Source organism: Primulina tabacum, chromosome 2 (assembly GCF_025594145.1).
Source record: "Primulina tabacum isolate GXHZ01 chromosome 2, ASM2559414v2, whole genome shotgun sequence".
Lineage (NCBI taxonomy): Eukaryota > Viridiplantae > Streptophyta > Magnoliopsida > Lamiales > Gesneriaceae > Primulina > Primulina tabacum.
The window spans coordinates 51,730,747-51,754,551 of NC_134551.1; the positions used below are offsets into that span (position 1 = coordinate 51,730,747).

The following is a 23,805-nucleotide window of genomic DNA, read 5'->3' on the forward strand; positions in this document are numbered from 1 at the left end:
TTCAAACACAAACATTTATTAATACATTGAAACATCCTGTAGAGTAGGAGAAACTTGTTTAGCTACTCACAGTAGCTGAACTCACTACACACATAAACTTGAAAATATTACAAATGTTTTAGAAGAAAAACGAAGAGGTTGAGTGATGTCTTCATCTTCCTTCTGCCTGCTTATTTATAGAAGGCTTCCTTCGGATTTGAAACTCGGACTTCAAATCTTCATAAGCCTTTACAGCTTGCTTGGGGACCATATAGTAGTTGAGTGGTCCTTTCCTGCAATGTCTTTTTCTAGATTATTAATCTAGACATCAACTTTTCCCATTCTTTTATTTCACCTGCACTGCCAGTAGGAATGCGTTTGGAAAAGATCAGCTGTAATTTCGTCCCCTTTTTCTTGGAACGTTTGAGCTAATGATCTGAGGGCTTTTAGCTCTTTCCTTTCATACTTGAGTTTTCTTTTTAAAACCTTCAGATATGTAAAATACATTTTCTTTAGGTTTCTTTCTTGGTGTGTTGTACTGGTTCCAATCTGTTATTATTTATAGATGAAAATTTCGGGACCAGTTGTCTTGCTTTTATTCATTGGATTCCTTTTTTAAATTAGGTATTCAATGATCTTTGTCATTTTCCACCCATTATTGGTGCTCCTTGTCCTTCCACTCACATGGTGGGTTTTCTTTTTGCTGGTGGGTTGATCACATGTACACCTTTAATTTTGTCGAGGAATCTTTGGTTTTCGTTGTCCTCGAGGAAAACGTGAAGGTGGTCCATCCCCACTTGTGCTTGTGTCGGTAAAGTGTTTCGATCAGATCTCGATTTGAATCCTTTACCGAATTCAGGTTCCTTCTGGTTCTGGCATTCAAGGCAGATGTTTTCTGACCATCTTCCTATATGTGCCATATTACAGAATTTTCGGCGAGTCTCTTTACTGGCCGGCAACTTGTTGTTCCACAAAAGATTTCTCTTTTTCTCGAATAAATCTTCTGCAAAACTTGTTGTTTTTCCTGTAAAGGTATTTAACAAGAATGATCCGTTCACTGAATGATTATAAAATTTGAACGGAAAGCTGGGTGATGTAGTATAAACTGAGGCAAGAGCCCCGAATTCATATCATGCTTTAACCTCCTTTGGATATGAATTTGGTTTCATCCATACACTGGGATATTTTCCTGAAACATCAACCATGTTGGTAGCTGGGTTAATGCCAATTTTTATTTTTAATTTCTCCAAATTCTGTTGATAAACCTGAAATGGAGAAATTGTTGCTTCGTTAGTATCAACCTTAAATTTGCCTTTGTCAATACGAGACCTAAGGTTGATCTCTCCTTCTTCAATCCCCGAGGTGAAGGGTTGACTTGAAGACTCAAGATAAGGATCATGAGTCTCAATTCTTGTTTCAGCCGACTCATCTGGTGATGATCCCGACTTAACAATTGTGCAAGGGGTATTTGAATCCCCCGCTACAGGTATAAAGTCCTGTACTCGAAAACTCTCCATTTGGGAAACCAATGGCTTCTCAATGCCTTGGAGGATAGGCCTTTGCGTCACAGACCATAACTGAGTATAAGCCTGTAAACATCCTGTAATTCGATCAGAGACAACTCTCTTAACGGCTTGTTGTAGTCTTCCCGCAACTTCTGCGTTTACGACTAGCTTGTTAAACTCGTTTTGAAGCATTTCAATGTGTTCCCTCAAATGCCTCTGCATCTTGATGATGGCATTGATATCACCGCTGTCCATCTCTTGTTAAAAAATCTGCAATAGTATTTTCATGAGATTTTATTATCATAATATCAAAAATATAATTCTGACATAGTGTCTGCCATCTTAATAATCCAGCCTTCTCCGGTTTAGACTCAATTCTATTCCTTAAGAAAGCTTTCACCTGTGTATTATCAACTTTCAAAGTAAATTTCTTTGCAAGTAAAAATAATGGTCATTTTTCAAAAGCCCTTTTTACTGCATAAAATTCCTTATCGTTAATATGTCATCTGATTGCTTCTGCGTCTGAGAAAAACCCACTGCAATATCTGCATGGTTGTTCTCCATCTGATGTGAGCTTAATAAGAACTGCTGCCCACCAATGATCACTGGCATTGGTATACAATACCAGATCATCTTCGTCTTGAGGAATAGCCATTTTTGGAAGATTTTTACAAACCTTCTTTAAATGGATAAGTCCTTCTGTGTGTTCTTTTGTCCATATAAATCTTGCATCTTTTTTCAATAATGGACTGAACACCTTCCTGTGTTTTGCTAGGTTTTTGATAAACATCACAGCAAAATTAACAACTCCTAAGAAACTATGAAGTTGCTTCTTGTCTTTGTGATTTTCTGGAAAATTATGCACATTTTCCACTATGTGTTCTTGCAGAATTATTCCCGACTCATCGATTTCAATTCCGATGAATTCAATCTTTCTTGTAGCAATGACTGCTTTCTTTTCAGATAAAACCAGTCCTTCTTTCTTGCAAACATTAGAGAAAATCTCCAAATGCTTAACATGTTCATTCATATCTTTGGATGCTATTAAAACATCGTCAATGTAAACAAACATAAATTTAAAATAATCTTTAAAAAGATTATCCATTTTTTTTTGAAATATCTGCGGTGAATTAGCCAATCTCATTGGCAATACTTCCCAGATATAATGTCCTTGAGGTGTGGAGAAAGCTGTGAATTTCTTGCTTCCTTCCTCCATCCGAATCTGATAAAATCCGGACTTACAATCAAATTTAGATAATATATTTGCATTGCGTATGCAACTAATTAGATATTCTCTGCTTGGTATAAATACCCATCAAGCTCCAGAATTTTATTAATTTCTTGATAGTTAATAACTAATCTGGGTTTACCTCTTTTTATCTCACCATGATTTCTTACTAGGAAACCTGGACTACTATATGGTGACATACCTGCTTTGATTAAACCAAGGTCCAAATGTTCCCTGATTATAATCTGCATATCCTTTTGATCAATGATATTCATTGGGATAGGCTTGCAACGGACAAATTCATACTCTTTGCCTTCCTTAATTTTAAGGCAAGCTTTGAGTTGATTTCTGTCCCACCATGCCAATGGATCTTCGTTGTAATTTTCTTTGATCCTTTTCTTGACATCTTCCAATGATACCTTAGATTCAAACTCTACTTCATTTGTTTGTAGAGTTATCTTAAGGCATTCTATATCTTCTGGTAGGAGTACTTGATCTGCTCTTAACTGGAGCATTGTTTCTCCAAACCGTCTATAATCCTTCATTTTTGGGTTCAGAAGTTGTCCTGAATCACCACGCTTACTGCGAAACTGGATTGACAATTTTCTGTAAAATGCCTCTCTTAGTCTCTGGACTATATTTTGTGATCACATGGTGTTGTGAACACTAATCTTCTAGTCTCATTTTCTTGAGTATAGGACTTGAACATCTGTAGGAAATTATTTCCTAACAATATGTCAGCTCATGTATCATGAAAATAAATTGGTGGTGTCTTTACCTTGTACCAAGGTGTTTGTCCAGCACCGCCAATCATGATTTCTGTCACGTTAATCCCTTTACATAAGATTAAGATTCTTCTGGAAAAATTTCTTCCAGCAATCTTTGGTAACTCTTCTTCCAAATTATTTGGAAAAACACCTCTTTTTGCTGTACAGATTCCAGCACCTGAATCAATATAAGCAGCAAAGTATTCTGCCTTATATTGTTCATACAACATTCCCACTGGAATGTATATGGAGAATGAACTTGTGTTCATTGGATTTTCCACATCTTATCTTCTGTCATAAACTCCATTTCATACTCTAGACGTTTCCAAGGTTTATGTTCCTCGAGAAACTCTAGTCCAAGAATCAGTCGATCTGTTTCTTTCCCTGGAATTCCTTGAATGTGAACTTCCAATTCTCCGATATTAATCAGTCCTTGGTAAGTCCCTATCACAGATTGTTCCAAATAGTATAGTGAATTACAAGGAAATTGATTCCTTTGTTTTGTAATATCAAATACTATTTCTATTTCCTTACACCCTTCTGGGCATCTAAGTTTTCCTATTGTAGAAAAACTTTTCGGCTCCTGTTGGGGTTCTATGACAGGCGTTTTTCCCCACCTGTAACTTGTAATTCTATTTCCTTGAAAAGATAGTCTTCTAGATTCCAATCTAAGACTTTGATTCCTTTATAGAATCGGTTTGTCTTGTATTTGGATATCTGTTTCCTGTATTAAAGGAAACTCGATTCTCTCTGGATAAATTGCCTGAGAAACTTTTCCAAATATCTCAGGGATTTCAATAAACTCATTTCTAATAAACAATTCAGAATGATGTGTATTAGATAGAGCATATGAAATTTGATAGGTAATAGAATATGGCATATTACCTTATTTCATCAGCCTTTTTTCATTGAAATTCTGATGCAATGTCAAGGCTCGTCTGAAATCTCGATCTGCCAGGTTGTAGGCTATCCTAGGATATATTACTCCTACAATCTTTCCTGCGCAGAGATTTTCTGAGATTGTTCCCAGTACTGAATCTTGTAGATTCCCCATTCTTTTATCGCATATAGCAATATCAGTAGGTGAATCTATTCTTTCTTTGAAAGTAGCCTTTATCATAATCTGAATTGCTCCAATATGAATACAGGACATAGTCCTTGCTACTTCTATCTTGAGTTTTTGTAATTCCTCCTTAATTTTTTCAGAAAGAATTAACTGCATCTCCATTCTATTTCCTGTAAGTTCCATTGGGATTGCCATTTCCCTTCTAGAAACTTTATAGATTAGTTGATGTTTTCTGTTTCTTAGGCCAAGACTTCCTAAGAACTTTTCTACCTGTCCTGCAGAGAATCCTTGATATCTCTGTAGACTGGGGATTTTCTCTCATGATCCTTTGGACCATGTTATTGGATATCGTTGTCTGGCTAAAAAATCCAGACAGATCTTCATGTGTTTCGTGTGGAAACACTTCGTCCTCAGTCAGATTCCGATTCAGTTCCATCGGATCCTTCTTGACTTAGAACTTCTTCTTCTTCATATATACTCTCATCTGAGGCAATGTCCTCAAATCGGTATACTTGAATAAGATCTTGGTAATAAACTGCTTCTTCAATATCCGGGGTTGGATCGAAACGTTTAATACCTCTTTTTTCATTTTCTGGACAGTTGGTCGATATATGACCTCTTGCTCCACATGTCCAGCAATTACAATCCTTGAAACTTTCATTTGCTCGAGTATGAGCTCTTCTGAAAGTTTTCTTATTAGGTGTTCTTCCTGTGCTTCGAGATATACTCGATGCTTGGGATGATATCCTACTCCTTGATGGTCCGCTTCTTTGTCCAGATTTATAAGATCTGTCTTTCTGTCTAGACCATACAGTTCTTGGTTTCCAAGAACTTCTTTCACTTCGTGCATAAGGATAAGTCCTAAAACTTTTCCTTTTATGCTTCTGTGGTTTACTTCCAATAATTGTTGGAAGATCGTTTTCCTTACAACACAAAGGAGTTCTTTTGTTGATACCCCTCAAGCGTTTGTAATTCTTTTGTAATGCTGTCATATGGCACCATTCTGCCAATTTTCCTTTAAGGAAAGAGGCTCTTCTTGCCAAAGTATCTGGATTTCCAGGTACATATTCCCTTATAAGCATTTCTCTCCAGGGACTTGGCATTTTTGCGAAGAAAAGCTGCATAGCTATATCTTCTTCGACTCCTGAATTTCATCGATATTTAGTGAATAACATAATGTATTCATTTACTAAACATATATCGTGTAATTCAAGACTATACAGAGCTTGAGTATATTTCTTCCTTTTCTATGTATCTTGACTGTTAAAATAGTCTACCCCTATAAATTGTGCTTTAAATAGGGTAGCCATTTTTCCGGCTATCTCGCTCAGAGATTCTCCGACCAGGACTGACTCTTTCATTTCTAATGAAGTCATGTCCCAAGCAATTTTCACTGATCCCATAAGACTCATTTCTAAAAGTTTAATGAATCCTTCTTTGTTGAGATCAAGTGTTCCTGCTGCGATTCTCATAGCAGATGTCAGTCATCTATGAGATCTTCTCTGTTTTTGAAATCTAACACATCAAGGTTAAGCATAACCCCATAAGGATGTATCGGATCTAAAACAGTCTTCCCGTAGGGTGTTTGATGCAAGGGAATTTGATTTCTCCTTGTCCTTGTACCTGCTGGGTGTGATCCTCCACCCGTATGGAAATCAGATTGAGATTCTCTCATGTTAGCATTTTGAGATCCCACACTTTCCCTTGGTGGTTCCTGAGTTGATGACCAGGTTATAGCAGGTATTTCACCTCCTGCTGTATTCATCTTTAGATCTACAACTTTGAGATTTACTAAAGATTCCGCAAGCTCTTGTAGATCCTCCAGACCAATCCTTTCTAAAGTTGTCATCAGATAAATTTCTTTTCTGAGACAGATTTAATTAGATTGATCATCTTTTCTTCTTCAGTCAAAGGTTTCGACACCACTCTGGCTTTTCCTTGTTGGTGTAACAAGGGTTCAGTACCAAATGATGTTGGTAACCAACCTCCTGAAGTTCTTTTACTAGAACTTGTTTGTTGTTCTAGTTTTTGAATTATTGTTTGAATAACCTTTAATATTCCAAGAATTTCTTCCTGGTTTTTAAGGATTTCTTCTACTCGTTGGGGTACAAAATATAGCATATTGCCATAATTTTGTACTGTTTTCTGGATTTCCCTAAGATCTAAAGAGAGCTTAGAGGAGTTTGGTATTATCTCCAGAAACTTATTTGCTTGAATCATAAGTTTACCTGAGAGTTTACCTGAGAGTACAGATGTTTCCCTTTCTGTTTATGATATCTAACAATAGTTAGATGAACTTGTTTATATTCCAAAATATTGGAATAAATCTTGTAAATTATTCTTCTTGAACCTTAGTTCGGATTCATAATTTTTCGAAATTCTCCTCCTCAAACATTTCGGTTCTTTGTAAAAATAAATCATGTGTTTGAAATAAATTAATCATAGGCTCTGATACCATTTTGACCAGGATTAGTATTAAGAGAATTAATCATTTTTAAAATAGAAAGAAGGTTATTTATCTAAATAAAATTGTATGGAGGTCAAATTTTTAATTGAATTGGTTTTGAAGGTCATATACCAAAATCTTTCCCCGGCGTGTTGTAGACAAAAAGACCGGGATGGAGGACAAAATGGTCAACCAAAACAAATTAGGATGACAGAGGATATAATATTATATGTAAAAATTTGCTGACACGATTTCACGTCTCGTATTTTATGAGACAAATTTTTTATTTAAGTCATCTATAAAAAATTATTACTTTTTATGCTAAAATTATTACTTTTTATTGTGAATATCAGTAGGATTGACTCGTATCACAGATAAAGATTCGTGAGACTATCTCACAAGAGACATACTCAATATTATATATTACATATAAATAATATATTTTTAGTTTTCAAATAATTAATTTAATTATGATTTTTTACATCTAAAATAGTATATAAATAATTTTAAAAGTTATTTATACAACTTAATGAAAAATACTTAAAATTGTTAATTTCAGATAACAAACCAGTATTAATAAAGAAAATGATCATATTAAAAATGAGTGATTTATCATTGACAAGAGATCTATCACAAAAAGTCGAATCTCTTGTTTGTCTTTTTGTTTTTAAGTCGTATTTTTGTCTTACAAGAGTTGCACTATGAAAAAACTCTAGAACTGAGCATAATATTCATATATCATATAAAAGGAAAGGTTCGCAATAAAAAAAATTTAATATGACTATCATATGATACATGAAATTTACATAAAACACATTCGTAATTGTAATAACCCAAGACAACACCCATAAACTCACATATGTACATTCTAATAACAAAAACTCAAGGAAAAAAATTTAAATTATATATATATATATAAATTATTAGACTACATACAACATATAATATATTTGACCAAGACTCTATGGTCGATTCACAAAACACCTTTTTCTGCTATATAAATTTTGTTTTTTAAAAAAAACATCAAACTAAGAACTTGTACAAAGCTGTTTTAACCACGTGATCGGATATTATCTGGTCTGCTCTCTCGGTTGGATGAAAGGCATCCCAGAATACGTATTTATTTGCATCGCTACATGTAAAAGGATTGCGTTGGTTACATGCATACCCCATCTCGAACATCCCCGTCGCGCAACATCCCACCCCGGATTCATCGAACCCTGCAAATTAAATCGTCACACAAACTATATCATCAGTAACAATTAAATATGTATAAATCGATCTGGTGGAGCTCGAGAATGCTGACAGGTTCATTTTGAGTGCTCGATCGAGGTGTCATCCTCTAATCGGCTCTCCGGTGACTATTTAATAGTGGTTGGAGAAGAATAGGTGAGTGAAAAGAAATGAAAGTGGCAAAACTTACCATATAAGGAAGGTTTCTTAACAATTTGTAGAAGAATGTAATAGGGGTTGGAGAAGACAAGGTCCACCCCAACTAGTTCCTGGTTCAGGTTCGTCACCAGATCTCTCAACTTGTCATTGAAATTCATGGCTACTATGTTGTACGACTCAACACAATCATCGGAGTTAAAGAAATTTCGTGCTCGTTCCAACGGCATGCAACCCATAGGGGGAAGGCCTCCGACGGAGATCTTACGAGCTCCGAGGTTGTAAAGGTTGATGGTGAAGTTCTTGGCGATCCCAATAAGAAATTGTTGGTACTGATCGATGGTGTACTGTAATCGTCTTCTTGGTGGAAATGCGTAGTAATTCTCCAAGAAATCGTTGGTCCCTATACTCATAATATACATTGCCTCACCAATAGTTTGATTAGCTTTCTCATCTCCAAGGTAGGCTCTTAGTTTCGTTTGGTAATCTTTGTAGTATTCCAATTCCTTCCACAATGGTATCACTCCCTGAATATTTAATCAAGTATTCTAGGATTACGATTCTGTGGCACATAAATATATCCATCCGCATTTGAAAAATATTTGCAGTACTTACTAACACATCAGAAGTGGCAGTATCATATCCAGTCCCGGCAGAAGCGAAAGTCACACCAACAGCAAAGTCGGAGATATTATATGCAGGATCCAAGTACGCCGGAACAGTCGGCTTTAGACCGACCGCCTCGGATATGAAATCAGTCGGAATCCGGCCGTTCGAGAACCTGCCAGTGGGTAATCCGCCGCTAAAATCACGCCCGTATGGCTCGAAATTGCTCCGAGCAATAGTCGGGAGCTGGTTATTGTTGCCCGCGTCGACAGACGAGTCCCCGAACACGATAATTCCTGGGATTCTTGCACTTGTGCTAGTCTTGGCTAGTAAGAGCAAACATAGTAACAGCATGTATGGTCCCATTACGTTTTTTTCTCTAGATCTTTTGTTGTTTTTACTTGAATTTATATAGCAAAGTTACCAATATCGGTGGTCATTAATGGCGCTGTTGAGCTGCATTCTTTCGGAATTTAATTGCCTCGACTGTGGCTAAAGTTAGTTCGATTTCGTTCATGTGAATAGGCACTTTAATTTCTTTATGCCACAAAATATCATCAGAGCTCCTTATTCAATGTCTTAGGCCTCTTCTGTGTATTTTGGGTAAAAATTAAATAAATACGTCAAGGAGAATTGGGTTTGGAGTTATTAGTACCAACATGTCAGAACCAAATTTGATTTTTTTGTCTAAGTCCTCTAGTTTAGTCTTTTTTTTTTCAATTTTAATAATTTTTCCGATGCAAAGTTAACGTGTGTAATGTCACATCAACAATCTCCGTAAAAAATTATTAAATATGCCAAAAATCGATGATACATGACTAGATATACGACAGAAAAAACAAATTTCGAGTAAATAGAACATCGGATAATTCCTATGTTTTTTGAGTAGGTCTTTTGTGAGACGGTCTCGTCTCACGAATCTTTCTCCGTGAGACGGATCAACCCTCCCGATATTCACAATAAAAATAATACCCTTAGCATAAAAAATAATACTTTTTCATGGATGACCCAAATAAGATATTCGTCTCACAAAATATGACCCGTGAGACTGTCTCACACAAGTTTTTGCCATATTTTTTTATATCTATATATAGTTACGAATTTTGAAAAATGGCACATAAGGTGTGTACAAATTAAATAATTTCTAAAATGGGTTGACATTAATAATTTGAAATTTTGTACGATTGGTTTTCAATTCATTTGTGACTTTTTTTCCCTGCTGTCGAACTGCCCACCGAAAAGTAGGAATAAATATGCAATAAAAATAAGAAGCCAGGCGATGGATCGAGTGAACGAACTTGTAAGAAAGCTAAGTAGCTAAAGATGTGAAGTCTTGATTAAATTAAAGTAGTTTCAACCAGAATGGAGGTGCTTGTTTTATTTTATTAAATTTCTCTTAAATTTATCCCCATTTTTTATGTGTAAAATATGTATATTTTTCGGAGTTTATCGAAATTATACATACGAGTTACACGGATGAGACCACTGTCACTGAAGCTCAGTCTCATAAAGTATAGTATTTATTAAGCATGAAATCGATTCACATATTTGTTTTTAATTAATTACCCATTTCTGTCGAACTAAAAAAGTCCTTGATTTCATATAAAACACTAAAATAATATATTAAAAACATAAAACAAAAATATATAAAATAAAATTTAAAAATTGAGGAGCTATTTAAACCCCCTTATTTTATAGGTTTTAGCTGAACTGTTTATAAAATTTAATAAGCTAAAACCACCGTTATTCAAACTGGAGCGCTAAAATTATTGTCGGCAAATTAATTTTTATCGTACAGATACTTTAATTAATTAAAAATGGTATTATGAATATAACAGAAAACTGTATATATATATATATATATATATATATATATATATATATATATATATATATCAAACTGTCGTTTTTCTGAATTTGCAGTGGCAGGTTTTTGATAAAATTTCATGTTCAGTTACTTAAAAAACCACGAGTATAAATGCGTCGCCATTAAAATTTAATGGCAGCAGGCAAAGAATTTAAGAGATATTTCAGATGATAAAATAAGTGAATGTTTGATTAATATTCAAAAATTTGATTTTTCTTGTTAATATTTTCTGTAACGAGTTTGTCAAACAAATGATGCTTAGTGTGATTTGATTTACCCTATTAACGTGAATTGTGAATCATTACATGAAGATGAAGATTTACTTAATACACACCTAAAGATATAGGGATGCGAGTTCTAAATTAGAATCAACAAGGAATACGAATTTTTCAAAAGTCTCGTATGATTGGGTATTTTACATCACTAGCTAATTATAGCAAATAAATATAAGAAATATACTTACCAAATGAAGTAGGGTTCCTTATCATTTGCAAGAAAACTCCATAAGGATCAGAGACAACAATCCTAATCCTCTCCATCTCTTCATTCATCCTCTCCACCAAACCATCCAATTTGGCGTTGAAACGCAAAGCAACTCCATTGTATCCGTTCATACAACCTCCCCCATTCCCATCAACAAGATTCATAGTCCTCTCCAATGGCAAATCGTGGGGAAGCCCCGTTAGCGACATTTTACGAGCCCCCCAAATCGTAATTAATCTGCTTGACAAATCTCTCTGCAATATCAATGAGGGAGTCTTGGTATTGATCAAGGGTGTATTTGGACCTCGTGTTAGGGAGAGTGTAGTAGTTCTCTAGGAAATCATTTGTTCCTAGGTTGATTAAATGTAGAGCATCTTTGATTATGTATTCGGTTTGTGTCACCTAAGTAGGATCTTAGGGTTTCTTGGTAGTCTGTGTAGTATTCCACTTGCTTCCATAGTGGTATCACATTCTGTATGGAAAATTTGTGAAATGCATTCAGTTCATAATTTATTTGAACGCAAGGATATATAAAAGTAGAAGATATATGAAAAATAACACACGAAAATTATTTTATTTTACGAACGGATATAAATATTTACAAGCGTGAAAAACCTCTTGACTTGATGATATGACTAAGCAGGTTGCTAATTTCATTTTTCATGGGTCGGCGGGGTGCAAATGCAGCTGCATGCAGGGGCGGAGCCACCCCAAAGGCCGGGGTGGGCTCCAGCCCTGGATAAAAAAAAATTAAATAGTAATTATAGAATATATGTAATTTTAACCTACATTAAAGTTTTGTCGGACCCATAAAATAATTATATTTAATAACTTAGCCCATTAAAATTATCTTCAACTCATTTAATCATAAGAAATATCAAATTACTCTATAAACTGTAATTTTGGAAGCAAAGACTTGGAGCTGAAAATGATTGTACGGCGGTGGACTTAGATTGAGTTAGCACAAGGTGAAATGATTGTTTTTTGTTACTTAATTGGTTTATTCCATTTATTATGCAAAAAAAAAAAATCAAAATATGGTTTGGTTGAGTTTGTAGTTTTTTTAGCTTATGTAGTGATGAAGTCATAGAAGATTAGATTTTAGTTATGTATAGAGCTTGAGATTAACTTTCGTATCATGTATATTTTAGTTGTTTCTGGATTTTTTGTTTTTCTTTGAAGTAAAATCATGTTAAATTTGTTCATATGCAAAAGTTAATAAGTGATTCTTCCATTATTTGTTAAGTGACTGCGACATATTATTTTGAGTTAATTTGAGTTTTTGAGACGATAATAAATTGTTTTACAAGGATTTTAGTAAATTGAAATGCTTATGTTGTTGTCTTAATGTTATTAAATTCTCAATATGTGTTCATTCCTCCTATTTAGGTGCTTGGATGTTATTAATTATCAAAATTAGTTTTGATATTCATTTAAAATGTTTGGTGATAGCTTCTGCATCTTTCATTGGTGGTGATCTTCTCATCCTAGACATGTGCTGATAAAATTTGATTTGATTGAAATATTCATTTTAGAAATCAATAATCAAAGAGTTTATTCGATGAAAAATCGCATGACACATCTTCAGTACCTTATATCTAGTTCATGTCACTATTGTGTATCGAATTATTCATCACAAGGTCAAAAAAATTTTTGGCTACGCAGCCTGGCTGCATGCATGTTCTTGCACATTTAATCAATCCAATTTCCAAATCAGAGTGAATTTTCAAGAATTTGGCTTAACAAATAGAAAGATTATGTGTTAGCATTTGTCGTAAAATAATTAGTTACGTTTCGTTGTGCTAGATTTAACCTTTTGGAGTTAATTGAAGATATATTACATAATATTCAATTCAGACTAAAAGAATATACTTAAGGAGTCTCGTTGAATATTAGCCTTTCAATTTGGTTTTTCGAAATTCTCTTGCCATAATATATACATTAATTTATGACTTATTTGATTTGTCTTTTTTTTTTTTTTTTGCTTTAGGATATATTGATATTTGTATGGATATTACACATTTTTAATATTTTTGTTTTTTCGAAATTCTCTTGCCATAATATTTACATTGGAACGATTAGTTTAATTCATTATTCAAATTACCAAAATGACAATGAAAAACAACTAAGAATGAATATACTAATTAAGGTTGCGTCTGAATTGAATGATTGAAATTTGGGAAAGTATTTGAAGTGATAGATTTGAAATGATCCGTTGGGATGAGTTTAAAATTCATTACAATGACTTAAAAAATAACTATTATCTATTGAAAATTTGAAATTCATTGACAAACGAATTTTTTCAAACAAACAAATTAATTGAAATGTCTATGTTCAGATCCATCGATCCAAATGTAAGCTAAGAAATTTCTTACAGAATGTAAACTAATACCATACTTCAGTACCCCTTCATCAAAGATAAGTGAAACTGAAAAATCCAGAGCCCCTTAAATATAAACTGAGAACCTCGCATGTATCCGAAAATAATTTAAAATAGAAGTTATTTTCTAGTTATTAGAAAACTCTATTTTTGAGAAATTGGAAATTCTTTTTTTAGTGAAAAACTAATGTTTTATCAATGTCCAAGAACGACAACTTCTGGTTGAATATCGTCATCAAAATCTTGATTCTGTATCTCAACTTTTTTAAATGTGTCATCGTCGTCGTCGTCGTCATCTTCTTCCTCCGCATGGTCATCAAGGGATCCCTCGTCTGCTTCGTTGAGACGACGATCGTGGCAGCTCTCGTGGGTTCGTGGCGGGTGGCAATTCTCTAGCCTCCCACTGCTTGCATCATTATCATGATCTGCGACAACTTCTCTTGTTACAACACAACAGATCAAGGTTGTTATCGTCAAGAAAAGAGCAACCCTTTGTCTTAATGCAACCATTTTTTAGATTATTATATTTTGTCTCTTTTTTTATTTGAATTTTGGTTTTCAACTTTATGCTTATATATATTGCTGGTTTTTGCGCTGGTCTAAGGCAATTAAATCTGGTTTAGTGGACATGTGTTGTTGTGTATGAGTTATTAAATTTAATTAACCGGAGAATATATCGACTACTTTTTAAAATTAATCTCGTTCTTGGAAAATATTTAAGTGAATCTTAAGAAGTTTATTAATCGTAGATTTTTAATGGTCTATTTTAATCCAAATCCCTATTTCTGTGTCGGAATTTTTCAAAGTTCTCTTGCTTACTAATTATAATTTAAAGGTTCAAATATGACATTTGATTTGTTTGTCCATTCGATTTCAAGTACTGCTTCCAATTCTTACGGAATTTCATTCAAAGTCCTCGTGTGATACCCTTGTCCCATATCTTAAAAATGAAAGATTTAAAATGAGTTTACAATGGCTTACAATGGACTTTTATAGCAACTTAGATTAATCATTTTTGTAAAGCGAAGACGAATACGAAGTAGTTGCTATAAGGGTCCATTGTGCGTTCACGCAGCCGCGGGCCCGGACTCGGGGCGTGACACTGACAACAAATCTTTCTTATTATTAAAGGCCTACAGTCAAAGTGAATAAAACGCTTATATTATGCAATTTCGGGACTTTAATTTAACATAAGATATAATCAAATTAACGTACATTAACGGGCTCAATCAGTGTACAATATTAGATCTTTGATTATATTAAATATATTTTTTGCTACACCGAAGCGAATTTCGATTTTAAGATTTTTATTATGGAAAATCACAATTTTAGTCATATAAATTGACATATTTTGGGTTTTAGTTATGTAATTTGTCAAAGTTTTGATTTTCTTACATAACTTTGATTTTTTTATCTCTTTTTGTCTGAAACCACTGAATACAACAAATATTGCTTATTCACATCAATTAATTTCCTACTAGACTTATATGACAAAAACAAAACTTATATTACACATAATAAATTAAATTAAAAATAAATATAAATGATAATTTTTTTCCTCCAATTTTGATATTGAAAGTCATTTTGCTCTATTTTCCTCTTATTTTTGGTCAGATTAATTTTAATTTGAGTAATATGAGTTTAATTCTCGTCACACGTCACGAAAAAAGAATCAATGTCACAGAAATCACATTCGATGAATTTTCTAATTAAGGATATAAAAAAGGACCAAAATGAAAAACAAATCATATTACCGTATGAAAATCAAAATTAAGTTGACAAGTTATAAAACTAAAACAAAAAACATGTCAACTTACGGATTAAAATCACAATTTTCGTAGTGGAACATACATATTTTAGGGCATCTCCAACCCTGCGTCAAAATGACGTGCGCAGGAGAGAAACTCCAATGGGAGGTGCGCTATCTTCAAAATAGTGCACCTCCCATTCCCTCAGCGCCATATTTGGCGCAGAGGGAACCCTGCGCCAAATTGGCGCACGGGAGTTTATTTTATTTTTTGTTTTTTTAATTATAAATATTTAAGAATTATAAATATTATTTATCTAATAATATGATATTATTATTATATTAATTTAATAATTAGATAATTTAAATAATATTTTTTTATTTTAATAATTAGATATTTAATAATAAAAATTAAAATATTTAATTATATAAATTTATAAATATATTTTTAAATAATTTTATAATTAAACATCTGACACACAAATTTATTGAATAATATTTAAACATTCAAGTACACAGTTAAAATAAAAATATAAATTCGAATTCAGATAATTTAAATGCAAATATAATAAAGGATAAACAAACTAAATCATCAATAATTATAAAATGTAATTATAATTGTATCACTAAATTTAAAAATTATACATTTAATAATTAATATTAACATTAATTATAATTATATTGTTAAATTTATAAATAAATAGTAAACAAATGGAATATTCTAGGAATATATTTTTTAGGGTAAGATTTGAAGTAAATGGGTTGGAAATGAATGTTATATTTGGTGCAGAAACTGCATTATTTTGGTGCAAAAACTGCACCAAAATAAATTTATGGGTTGAAGATGGCCTTATGCTTGGCAGAAATTAATTAGAAATTGTGATATATCTTAATCTTTATATGTTGAGAAATTGTTTATAGTGTATGTGTGTGTGTGTATATATATATATATATATGTCCATGCATATTTATCAGTGTTTTTCACGTACACACAGAGATAAGACATTACCACTCAAAAATTTATATCGTTTGAACAAACGAATGGATTGGAGTCGTAAACTCAATAAATTCCTCTCATCCTAGAAATCAATGAATGGTTTCCATAAACCAACAATTCCAATCCATCAACACCGTCGGTGAACAAACAAATCCTGAGTATATAATTACACGCAAGAATGGAGCAAATAATCCCTTGCTTCCTTGATCTAAATCCGAACAAAACTCGGTCGACACACATATATCTTTAATCGACCAGGTTAATTATATATATATATATATATCTCCGGCTTGAGATGTCGCAGCAGAAACAATGTGGAACATTACCGGCGATATGCATCGCCATGTTACTGGTGGCAGGCACATTTGTTGCGGAATGTGGGGCGGAGAAAGCCTAAAACAATAGATTTTAGCCATTTGAAGGGATGGTCATCAAATTCAGGAAAGAAGGTGGTGCCCACACCGGCGAACAGCTACACGAGAGGCTGCCTGATGATCCAACGGTGTCGCCCGGGCCGTAGGCTGTCGGCTGCTCAGCCTCTTTCGGATAAATGAAATTTGCTTCTGACGATCAAGGGGTCGAACATTGTGTTCGTTGTTCATGAGAAATAACTGATTTAAGACATATAATTGTTTGATTTTTGTTTTTTTTAATGAATTATGATGTTTGTCTAAAACATTGGATTGATAATAATGATGAAGAGCAATAATATTTAGTTGACTGTTTCTTTTTCCTTTTATTTTTGTTGATATTTCTCGGTTTCAAAATTAAGAGTTAGGAGCATGCATGGAGAGATATAATCGAGTCGAGTCGAGCCGAATTCTTGATTGTTTGAGCTTGGCTTGTTTATTATCGAGCCAAGCTCGAGCTTTATTTAATAAATATAATTATGGCTCACGAGCTTATTCAAGCTTTTATCGAACCTAAACGAGCTCAATAAATATGAATTGTACATTTAAATATTCATTAAATTCATTAAAAGATAAATTATATATTTAGAAAAAAAAATAATATTCTTAATAAAATTTGTTACTTTATTATAATAAATAAATTTAATAGATTCTTCTATATACTTCATAATTAATGTGTTAAATCAATAAATTAAATATCAAAATTATTATTTTTCATCTAAGATATTACTTATGAATTTACTAACGAACATGTTCACGAGCTAACGAGCCGAATATTATAGAGCTTGAACTTGGTTCGTTTATCTTAACGAAGCCTCATTAAACGAGCGCAAACGAGCTTTTATTGAATCGAGCTTCGAATAGCTCATAAACTGATTTTGTTCATTTACATCCCTACATGCATGCATGTTTTTGAGTAAAATTTTCTTAAAAAATTCATAATTATTTGACTAAAACTGGTTTTTTTTTTTAAAAAATGTTTTATTATTCGGATGATCAATTATCTCCCAGCATTTATCGGGAATTCTTTCCTCTAATGAATAGGCTCCAATAGATCGCATAATTAATATTATTTATGTTTTCACTATGAAAAAAAAATCAAACATTATTGCAAAACATGTCAAAAAAATTTGTTAAAAGATTATCCGCTGATCTGTTATTTTTTTTTGGCAAACTTTGGCTTCTATTTTTCAAAATTCTATTTCTGTAATAGCTTTAATGTTAATTTAAAATGGAAATGATTTATTTGGTCACCTTGCTATTACTTATAATTCAAACTGTTACGTAATTTTGATGCAATTAATGTGCTTTTTTTTTAATTCAAGGTAAAAAAATAACAGAAGTCCTAGAATTCTTACTTTTGCAAGAATCTTTGGTTCGAGTTCCAATTATGTGGGTTTATCATGTCGAAGTTTAATAGTAGTTTGTCGTAAGCAATTGTAATTAGTTATTTAATTATATTATTGAATTATTTGTAAAAGATCGTTTTTTATCAATCATAATTTAATGAACAATGATGAATGATAATTAATGACGATGAATGTAACCGTTAACAGACAGAAACTCAATGTTATGTAGGAAATATACTTTAAGAAATGATAAGACGTTAATTAATTACTCATAAATGTTTCGTCTCATTTTTTGTTATTCATAAATAGTAATGCTATTAATATAGATGACTTTATCATCTATATATAATCTATTTTTGATTATCTCATCTTACGAGTCAAACGATCTAATAATCTAATTAGCATAATTTTTCTATAGGAAAGTGTTGGAAACCATTACTCTAAAAAAAACCCACATTTCAAAAAATGTACAAATCGATATTGGCTTGCAACATGGATTGATAAGTTAAGAATTGGAACCAGTCATTCATCTCATCCATCAAACCTTACACAAGAAACCCGTATTCATATTCAATTAACAGAAGCTGAAGTAATCTCATGTATAGGCTTGGAATCAAGCTTCGTGGCGAGATGGAAATACACTCTAGTTTGCAAAACTCAACCATAAAACCACCAAATCAATCTCTGTGACATTAAAGCACTTCCCCTTGCTTGACATCTCAGCTATAATGTAAAAAATCATAGTCGAACATGAATTCAATTTTAAGACCAATTTCCGAGGTCGTAAATAAAATCCAAAATGTCAAGATTCAAGAACCGCCCATTGTCATATCATTGACAGCAGGTGTATTTGTGTTGGTGCTCAATGCACTGTCATTTGAGATGCACGTCTGAGCCTGCCCCGCTCCAAAGGTAAATTCTTGAGGAGGGGTGTCAGAAGGGGGACGCGAAAAAATTGAAGTCCCACCAATGTTATTGAAAGTTGGAACTGCTGCAACTGGCGGATCATGAAGCCTTGCAAAGCCAAAGCTGAAGCTTGGAATGGCATTGCTGCTGTTCTCCACCGAACCAAAAATCTCGAGCTCATACTCCTGTAATTGCTGATGCACCACTAAAATATAAGAAAACAGAATGATGTCAGAATCGAAATTACGAGTTGGAAACTTTAAACTCCGGTTAATCTGCCACTACATTTAAGATCCTTTTTACACAGAATCGACATGTTAAGGTTCTAGGCATAATGATTGTGATGTACAAAGCAATGCAACTAACAGCGATTATATGAACAAATCATATGATGGATTTTATAAATAAATTCTATAAAAAGCATAGGCTGACACAATTCTTTGGCATGACACAAATGCTCGGTATTTCAAAAGGTTAAACAAGGAAAAGTAACTACCTGTCACCACAAAAAAGTATTCCACTAGAATCAAATACTGGACCTGAACTAAATTTTGCACATAGTTATGAATCAAACTAAATTTGATATTCATGTTTAATATTAGCATCTAACATGATGGTTCCACTACTAGATCAAATCATTTTGTGGATTAGAACCATATCAAGTTAATTCTTTTTAGAAGAATAATAACTTAACAAATTACTTGTTATTCCATTATTCTCACATCCTCCAACAAACTACATAGAATTCTGGTACTTCAGATTGCAATCTCTCATCCAAATCTTTGAACTCTCAAAAGCTTGCATTTTATAAAGTCCGTTGAATTACATTTCAAGGGCAAATATTAGGTGTACCAAATTGGTACCATCCAAGACAATATAGGTGATATCTAACTGAGAAAACCAGCAGGAAAGTTGGTTAAACCTTGATTCAATTCGACTGAAGGTCTGCGCTCTTTCACCCACTGATAGCTCTGGGCAAGTTTCCAACCTTTGCTTTTCATCAAGAAAGCAATTACTATAGCTGGAGACCTGTCAATAAGAGTTACAGAATTTAACCACGATCTTCATAGGCATTAAGTAAAAAACTTTCAATCAAAAGCAGCGAGAAGAAGAAATTATTGCAAACACACAAAACATTTGTAGATTAGTATGCTGATGGTACCTAGTCATATATCACAAGGGTCGTGTTATATTTTACATTAACGATATGCCTAGTCATATATCACAAGGGTCGTGTTATATTTTACATTAACGATATGCCAAATACATATAACAATTAGTTCTATGAACGAGAAAATTACCTCAAATAGTCAAGTGTCTAAAGGTATTCAGAGTTCCAACCCAATGCCCACTTCAGAAACAGAAAAATTACAAACACATACAGATATCCAGAGAGAGGAGGAGGTAAATAAAAAGTCAAAAAATAACTAACAAAAAACAACAGAAAAAATTTGCAAGCCCCAACTTGTGACCATTCACCTGTTTTTCCCTAACATACAGTGCACAAGAACCCGAGCCCTATCTTTTTCACATTGTTCTGCACAAAGCGCAAGGGCGTGATAAGGTTAATAAAGGATATAAATATACACGTAACAGATTCGAAGAAGCAACAAGTTTCACAGTGTTACTGATAAAGGTTCAGTCATACATCACGTCTTACATGATAACTGCAAACGAGACATTTAAAGGTATGATGTGTAAACATCTGCCTTTAGATAGAAACATCATTTTCAGCATTCAATAGTCGAATTCATATGTTATTTGATTCATAGCAGGTAAAATAAGTAGCTTCATTGATACAAATTGGCCGGTCTAACACATTTCATGTTCATAAGATGGTGCAGATGCATATTTCTATTGTTGATCCCGATTAATTATTTTATCATCGTATAATAAAAGTGTATAAAAATTTGACCACATTATAAAAGTGCATAAAAAGTTGATATCAAGTCGAACTTCTAAAATTTTAAACTTATGTACTTACTTACAAATTTTTGAGTTCAAGCTCGAGCACCTATAGTATTTACTCGATGTATAAATATATACTGACAGAGATAAAAAGCTCACAAGCTAGCTTACGAGCTTTCAAACAATCATGTAAAAGTCTAAGATCAAGAATGATTGAGATCAAGTTGAATGGGTCACGAGCTAACTTGAATCATTTTATGCCTGCTAGTATATTGTTGTGGGGAAACTTAATCATGTCCAGGTATATATAAATATTTATGTATGACTCCGAACTAAAATTGTTTATAAACAGCTCCATTAAAATTAAACGCAGTTCATTAAACCTGCCGAGTGTGTAGCACTCATCTTTTTCAATTCTCCTCCCCTTTACTTCCCTTATATCAATCACAACAGTGTAAAAGAGAATTTGACACAAGAAAAGAAAAGGTGAATATTAACAGTCATAAGCCTCACCTAGAAACTGAATCGCATCATCAAATGACAATTTCTGATTGTCTTGGAGGCAGTGATAGGTAAAAGAATTCTTGTACAAATTTTGGCAAGCAGGTACAGTCTGCACATATACAGATGTCTTTAAAAGAATGGAGAAGTCCTTACCAACTATATTTGGAAAGTTGATGAATACAAGTAAGAGCTCAAGGTTCAGCACATAACAACCACAAAATGCAATAAGTGCAAGTAAAAATCGAGCTATTGACCAGAAGTACGAGGTACTTTCTTCAATGGTTCGGATATCTAAAAATCCTATGCACAATAAATTGTAAAGATTAATCTCATCCAATAGTAAATTTTCACAGAAATATTCTTACTAATGGTAAAATGGCCGATCATTAGTGACATGAGTGACTTACTGGTCACTACACTAGTTTGTGTCATGTGAGAAGACCAACCACCAGTAAGATACTAATCCCACATCCAACATCTTGCTTCAACACTTGCTATTGAAGAAGCAAACGTTGAGCTTTATATAAGATTTAACACTCTATATTCTAGTCAAAGGGTACTCATTACTCAGTAACTATTATGTTTTATGGGGTCCGAGCATGTCGAATTTACTAAAAACTTGCTTAAAATTTCTAACATGAATCTAAAGAAGCGCAAAATAATTGGGATGTCTCCGTCTAATTTTCCTATTTGATCTTTTCGAACTAACACTGAATTGAATTAAATGACATCATTGTAAATCAAAATTGCACCCAGAAATATCCAAAAAATAGATGATATAACCGTCAATAAAGAAAGATAAATCAATACTAGTATGGCATAAAAAAGATTGAGCTTAATTAACGGGAAAAGAAACTAGAAATCATCAAAGCACTGACGGAAATATCGATCATTATTTTACATTAAGAACTCGGGAGATGCCCTGAATTTTGAGAAGTTCAGCGCGAGCAGCATTGTCGTAGCTGCCCAAGTAGAGGAACTCGGGCAAGATCTCCGATGGGAAGGCGCTGACATGGACGGGAGATGCAGCGGATTTATCGGATACGGAAGCCACACGGTGGCCGCAGATGCCACACACCTCCCCCTCCTCGTACTTGTGGTAATGCCCGCAAACCCCACACGGATTCTCTCTCTCCCTCTTCCTCATAATAGATTCAAGATTCCAATAATTCACTTCCCAATGCTTCGTTACAACTTGATACCGAAATTCGAGTATTTGTTCGGTCCAATTGACGAAAAGAGAATGGAACTTGAGGGACACTTGGGTTTCGGGTCAGAAATCGAAGTGATTGAAGATGGGGGATCGGTCGAGTGCTGGGAAGAGATCTCTTCTTTGAACTCTTCGTTTTGGAGATGAATGCAGATGATACAATCATTTGCTTCTCTCCATGACACACACTCATTCACATATACATATATATATATACATATATATGAAAATCAAAAACTGGCGTGAGACGGCCAGTTTTATGAATCGTATTTTGTGATACGGATCTCTTAACTAGGTCATCCATGAAAAAAATTATTTTTTATGCTAGAATATTACTTTTAATTGTGAATATCGGTGGGTTGACCAGTCTCACAGATAAAGATTCGTGAGATCATCTCACAATGCTAAGGCTACGTTTGGTTGGAACATAAAATTATGAAATGATTAAAAGAGAAATGATAAAAAAAATGATTGAAGTAGAAATATAATATATAATGCTAAAATAATATTATGTTTGGTATGATTGTTAAGAATGAGATAATTAAGAATCTTTTGATGAATTAACAAAATTGCCCATGGCAGTTGTCGGTCGACAACCGTCGTCGGCATGTGGCCGGCAGTTTGGAGGTGGTTGGTCGACCTGCGGCAGCGGCGGTCTGCCGGCGTTCGGCTGTCAGTCGACCGTCAGTCGGTCGTGGTCGGCCGGCGGTGGGCGGTCGGTGGCGGGAAGTGATGGTGAGTTTGGATATAAGAGAAGCGTAAAATCGAAAAAATAGGATGAATTAAGAGTTGAATAAATAATCCTAGGGGGTAATGAGTGATTATTTTATCCCAGTTTAATCCTAAGGTCTCTTGTGAGACGGTCTCACGAATCTTTATTTGTGACATGGGTAAACCCTAACGATATTCACAATAAAATAATACTCTTAGCACAAAAAGTAATAATTTTTCATGGATGACCCAGATAAGAGATCCATCTCACAAAATACGACCCGTGTGACCGTCTCGCACAAGTTTTTGCTCGAATTCAAGCTCAAAATCAATGAATATTTTTTCTA

General features: G+C 33.6%; 2 protein-coding genes across 3 annotated transcripts; both read right to left on the reverse strand.

Moving 5' to 3' along the window:
* Nucleotides 1–8,007: 8,007 nt before the first annotated feature.
* Nucleotides 8,008–9,379, reverse strand: LOC142536786 (GDSL esterase/lipase At2g04570-like). The gene is made up of 3 exons (XM_075642125.1): nt 8,996–9,379; nt 8,415–8,907; nt 8,008–8,211 (listed from the first exon to the last, which is right to left on the reverse strand). Exons 1-3 carry the CDS (start codon nt 9,350–9,352, stop codon nt 8,015–8,017), a joined length of 1,047 nt encoding a protein of 348 aa, XP_075498240.1. The 5' UTR covers nt 9,353–9,379; the 3' UTR covers nt 8,008–8,014.
* Nucleotides 9,380–18,793: 9,414 nt separating this feature from the next.
* Nucleotides 18,794–22,949, reverse strand: LOC142536787 (protein-tyrosine-phosphatase IBR5-like). Of its 2 annotated transcripts, none has more exons than XM_075642127.1 (5): nt 22,439–22,948; nt 21,547–21,646; nt 20,605–20,662; nt 20,048–20,154; nt 18,794–19,330 (listed from the first exon to the last, which is right to left on the reverse strand). In XM_075642127.1, exons 1-5 carry the CDS (start codon nt 22,682–22,684, stop codon nt 19,029–19,031), a joined length of 813 nt encoding a protein of 270 aa, XP_075498242.1. In that variant the 5' UTR covers nt 22,685–22,948; the 3' UTR covers nt 18,794–19,028. The 2 variants fall into 2 exon arrangements, with proteins under 2 accessions (XP_075498242.1, XP_075498243.1); XM_075642128.1 differs by having other exon boundaries at nt 19,074–19,319; nt 22,439–22,949.
* Between the last annotated feature and the right edge of the window lie 856 nt (nt 22,950–23,805).